Consider the following 6,000-nt stretch of genomic DNA (forward strand, 5'->3'; position numbering starts at 1 on the left):
TGCTGTATAAGCCTTCCTTTTTCTCCACAACCTCTCCAGCATCTCCTATTTTTGGCTTTTTAATTACAGCCATTCTAACTAGTATCTTATTGTGGTTTTGATTTGCATGTCTCTAACAGTGGGAGTGTTAATTAGTTCAGCCATAGTGGAAGACAGCGTGGTGATTTCAAAGACCTGAAGACAGAAATACCATTCGACCCAGCAATCCTATTACTGGGTATACACCCAGAGGAGTATAAATCGTTCTATTATAAAGACACATACACGCATACATTCCCAACAGCAATGACATGGAATCAACCCAAATACCCATCAGTGATCGACTGGATAAAGAAAATATGGTACATATACACCATGGAATACTATGCAGCCATAAAAACTCTGCAGATCATGTCCTTTGCTGGGACATGGATGGAGCTGGAGGCCATCCCTAGCAAACTAACACAGTAACGGAAAACCAAATACCGCATGTTCTCCCTTATAAATGGGAGGTAAATGATGAGAACACATGGACACAGAGAGGGGAACAAGACACACTGGGGCCTATTGGAGCATGGAGGGTGAGAGGAGGGAGAGGATCAGGAAGAGTAACTAAAGGATACCAGGCTTAAAACCTGGGTGATGAAATAATCTGTACAACAAACCCCCATGACAGACATTTACCTGCGTAACAAACCTGCACATCTTGCTGAACCTGAACTTAAAAGTTAAAAATTATGATGTTGTCTTGAGAGAATGTTACGTCCATTCCTATCCTTTGGGCAGACCTTAAATGTATATTAGACAAACGAAACTCTCTTTTTTCATAAATGATTTATGTTCTATTTTAAACATAGAAAACTTTCTGTATGAAAATGGAAATTTCACTTTTCCTTAGTAATTTATTCTAGGGTCTTCTAATGTTCGTTGTTAGAATATAGAAGTATTCTTATCGTCTGCTCATTTTCCTGAGGAAGGGAATGTCTATTATTATTTGAAATACACAAACCCCTCAAAGATTAATATGTGGGCCCTTGGCTTTTCCCCAGGTCAAAGTTTTATAACTTTACCTTAGAGGCAACTCAATCATTTTCTTTATGAATCATTTCAGAATGTTCTCTGTCCGAATTAAAGTATGTAAAGATCAATTGCTTTTGCAGGGGGTCTGTGCAGACTTAAATACTGATCCTTCTTTCTCCCTTTCTGTCCCCAAAGTTTTTGTGTTTTGTTACCTTTATGCCTTCTTTTAACTTGATGACCTACTGTATGCATTTCAGTGGTAAATAGTGCTGGGCTCAGGGATGTGCTATTCCCCACACTGGCTAATCTGCTAATCTGTGTCAAAATACTTGTGGTTATGATTTTAATTTGAAAGCTTAAAATTCCAGGGCATTGACATATTTTCCCCTCCCTTTTCCTTATAATGAATGTTAGCGTCTGTGCTAACCATAATTTTACAGCCATTTGGATCTCAAGATATTTGCTTGCCAACTATATGAAACCATTCTTTATGAGCATTTTTTTTTCCTGCTAGCTCACGGTACCCGCATGTTTGGTTAACTATAAAGTCTATGAAAAATTGAGCTGTGGTATCATTTTAATTCAAATCCATTGTATACTATATTAAATTGATGATGATCTATCAATTGCAAAACGAAATTCCAAAACCAAAACCAAATTTTTGAGCTTCTATCTTGAAGCTTTTCCCTTTCAAAAAGATGTATTTTTTTAATGACTCATTTGTGTAGGACCCTGGAACCATATAAAGTGGCATTTCGTTTTCTATTGTTAAACAGAGTGCAAATGGCAAGACATTAATAAAGCCTGTAGCTCAGTAAATCCCACAGGATCAAAGCCACCTCCATTGCAGTTCAGCTTTATTAGACTGGTTGGGTCGTAAGAGGAGATGGTTTTAGCTGAAGTACATAGCAAAAAGGGAAATTGGACACACGGCTACAATCAAATTTAAGAATGCACTTGAAATACAGCTTAGCACATGTCACGTGCAGCAGAAGCAGGTGGAGCTCTTGGAACAGGACAAGGCTTGACTACTCCTGACTTTGAGTTACATGTGCTATCACAGCATCTAACATTTTACTACTTATATTCCTGCATCAGACCTAGATTATAAGCTCTTAAGGGACAGCGACTGTTTCTTATACTTTGTATTCCCAATGCTGATTACAGAGGCTGGTACCTAGAATCAATGCATGTTTATTGAACAGAAAGATGTACAAGTCAGAGACACAAGAATCCTTCTTGACATCTCCCTCTCCCTCACATCCATAACCAATCTATCACTGAATCTTTTTTACCACCTATTGTTTTAAAGCAGATCACTACAGTGGCCTCTGGACTGGTGTCCTCCCACTACTCCACTCCCTATTTTATTTCTTCTCACATAACAGCCAGAATGTTCTTTTAACAACACAGTCATACAACCTCTTCAAAGACTTTTTGCTCTTTTTTTTTTTCTTTTGAGACAGGGTCTTGGTCTGTCACCCAGGCTGCCAGACTGGAGTGCAGTGGCACAATCACAGCTCACTGCAGCCTTGACTTCCTCCTAGGCTCAAGTAATCCTTCCACCTCAGCCCCCTTAGTAGCTGGGACTGCAGGTGCATACCACCACACTGGTTAATTTTTTAAAAAACTTTTTGTGGAGATGGGGTCTCACTGTGTTGTCCAGGCTGGTCTTGCACTCTGGAGCTCAAGCAATCCTTCTGCCTCAGCCTTCCAAAGTGTTGGGATTGTAGGCATGAGCCACCACAACTGGCTGTCCTTTTGTAGTACGAGCTAACCATCATCATCATCATCATCATCATCATCATCATCATCATCATCTTGACAGTACTTTCTAGAAGATTATAAATAGGGTGATCACACATGTTGTTAATACTCGAACACTTGTATATGAGGTAGGCACCATAGATAATCACACAAGGATGGGATGGGAACCAGAACATGGGCTTGCCCTGCTTGCAAGGCCCTGCACAACCTGGCCCTACTCATCACCCTTCCAGTCACTCTCTTTGCACCTGCAGCAAGGCTTGCTGTTCAGTCCTTCGTACTGTCCAAGGGTACTTACCATGTTTGCTCTTAGCAGAGGACCTGTTTAAGTGTTTTGAGTGCTGCCAACTTTTTTGTTCTCAGCTCCTTCGTTTCATCTCATTGACTAGGTTAAATCTCCTACTGTAAGTTCTTGCTATACTCATAAATGCAATTTAATATTTATTTATTTGAAGGAATAAATGAATAAATACTTGTGAGAGGTTGGTAATATTGTATTACTAATATACCGATTATGATGGAATATAGTGATCAACAAAATGACAAAATAACCTATATATTTATATTTAAATTCTATATATTCAGTTTATACACTGTAGTTTAATGTGCAACTAGTTTCAATGTTAACATTTCTAATATGCTATTTGATGTTTATTAAATGTACAGTAATTTATAAGAACAACTTAGTAATGTCACAAATAAATTACCAAAAATTTAAAGTTGGGTATGAATTCTTGAAAAGAAATTTTCCGTATTGAGAAATATGTGACACTTTGAGTCAAAATATATAGAATTGGTTGATTCTGGAGCTAGATTATCTGGATTTAAATCATGACTTCACTGCCTACTGGCTGGGTAGCATTGAGCAAGTTATTTAACTTCTCCATGCTTCTGTTTATTCATCCTTAAAATGGGTGTAATAATGACGTTGATTTTGTAGAGCTTTTGTGAGAAATAAGTTTATATAGATAGATAGATAGATAGATAGCATTTAGAATGGTTTCCAGCACATAGTAAATAATAAATACTAGCGATTGCTGATGTTTGTGTTATTATATTTATTCATTCAACAAGTATTTATTAAATATCTCCTTAGTTCCTGACATTGTTCTAGGTGCTAGGAATTCAGAAGTGATCAAGACTAATGTAATGCAGGGTAACCTACAAACACTTTAATTTCAGAATCTGATAAGTATTGTGAATGGAATAAACATAATGACTTGTTAGGGCGTATTGTGCGGGAGGAGCTTTAGTTAACCTGAAGGATGAGAAAAGATTAGCATGCACAGAGCATCCTAGGTGGAGGAAAGACCAAGTGCGAAGGCCCCACAGTAGGTGTCTCAGTCCATTTTCTGCTGCTATAACAGACAGGTTGATTCAAAAACAATATAAGTGTATTTGACTCATGGTTCTAGAGGCTGAGAAGTTCAACAACATAGCAGTGCATCTGGGGAGGCCCTTTGTGCTGTATCATCCTGTCAAGGGAGTGCATGAGACAGAAAGAGAATGGGGACCCAACTTACCCTTTTTATTAGGACCCCACTCCCTTGATAACTAACCCCGTCCCACAATATCAGCATTAATCCATTCCTGAAGGTAGAGTCTGCGTGACCTAATCATATCTTCAAGGTCCCGCCTCTTATTGCGGTTATAATGGCCATCACATTTCATCATGAGTTTTGGAGGGGACATTCAGACCATAACTCTGGGAAAGAGCGTGGCTTGGGTTTAAATGTGCAAGAAGTGAAGTGTGCCTGGAGTGCTCTGTGTGAGCAGAGACGGGAGGAAGCCTGAATGAAAGTTAGAAAGCTGATTATGCAGGTGGATCTTGGGGACTTTTGTAGAAAAATGAGGAGTCATATAATCCAGTTTATTGTGCTGATGAAGAAACAAAAACCTGTAAGTCCTGATGAGGATCATGTAGTTAATTAGTGATGCTAGAGCTAGAAGCCAAGCGTGCTGCATCCATATTAAAAAAATATTGAAACAGATCTACAAAAGCTGGACATATCTAGGATTCTATCCATTTTCACGAAGTAAATATACCTTTGTAACCATATCAGGAAATAAATTTTGACCTGCTTTTCATAAGCTATCCCATTCCCTTCACCCCCTTCGCTATCCTGTCCCTCAGAGGTAACCCTTATCCTTAACCTCTGACACCATAGATCAGTTTTACCTGGCTCTGAACTTTTATGAGCTTTTGAATAGTGGCACATGCTATCAGCTTTTTTGAAAATTCTGTCTGGCTTCTTTCGCTCGACTTGACGTGTGTGGGATTTACCCATGTTGCTGTGTGTAGCAATTGTTGCTCCATTCTCGCTGCCGTGCGCTGTTCCATTATGTGAATATACCACGAATTTCCTGTGTTGTAGCCCATTGAAAGTCACCAGAAGAGACCATTTCCGTGTGTGTATGAAAGGAAAGCTAGATTGCAATTCATGTCCTTTATGTCTGTATGTTAATCTTGCTTATCCTACTTTTTTTAAACCAATTGAGGGTTATAGAGGTAACTTCGCTTTTATAACTCGCATACATTTGACTGTTTTCTCGCAAATAGATTGCCTAGTTAAAACCAAAGGCTTGTATGTACAGGGATTTTTCTGACGTGTCCCTTCAATAAGCTGTTCACCATAAGTGGAAATAACTTGGATGAACCTGTCAGTTGCTTTCAAATGCGGGTATCATTGAGCTTTCAGCTTTTTGAAATATTGTCTGGGGTATTGCATGTTTCCAGGGGGTAAAGGATTATTTACTTCTTAATTGGGCCAAATAGCCATCACTTTCATTTTAATATTAGGTTTGTTTAAATAATCGGTTTATTAATTAGATGAGTGCCACTTTCACGCGCACTTCAGTTTTATTTTTGTTTTGTTTTTTAATATTTCAGATGATGTTGCTCCGTATTTTAAAACGGAGCCAGGCCTGCCACAGATCCACCTGGAAGGGAACCGCCTTGTTCTCACCTGCCTTGCCGAAGGGAGCTGGCCTTTGGAGTTCAAGTGGATGCACGATGGCCGCGAGCTCACCACCTACAGCAGTGAATATAAGTAATTGATTGCTTGAAAATAAGATCCCATTTCAGTCGATGTGTTTGGAATACTTGCCTTGTTGGCCATCATAGCACAATGAGTGAAAATACTGGATAGAATTTCTAATGCATTCAAGATTAAACGAATAGATTTGAATATGTAATTAGAATGTGATTTTCTTTTTTTTTTTTTTTTTTTTTTT

At 38.6% G+C, this 6,000-nt stretch overlaps 1 protein-coding gene across 6 annotated transcripts in view; it reads left to right on the forward strand.

Moving 5' to 3' along the window:
• Positions 1–6,000, forward strand: part of SDK1 (sidekick cell adhesion molecule 1) — a 954,524-nt gene that overhangs the window by 275,233 nt on the left and 673,291 nt on the right. For all 6 annotated transcript variants that reach the window (XM_017894742.1, XM_017894733.1, XM_017894760.1 and 3 more), the window contains one exon: positions 5,657–5,816. In XM_017894742.1, coding sequence (XP_017750231.1) covers positions 5,773–5,816 — 44 coding nt within the window. In that variant the 5' untranslated portion in view covers positions 5,657–5,772. The remainder of the gene's footprint in view (positions 1–5,656; positions 5,817–6,000) is intronic.

The sequence above is a fragment of the Rhinopithecus bieti genome, unplaced genomic scaffold (assembly GCF_001698545.2).
Source record: "Rhinopithecus bieti isolate Rb0 unplaced genomic scaffold, ASM169854v2 scaffold_1017, whole genome shotgun sequence".
NCBI lineage: Eukaryota > Metazoa > Chordata > Mammalia > Primates > Cercopithecidae > Rhinopithecus > Rhinopithecus bieti.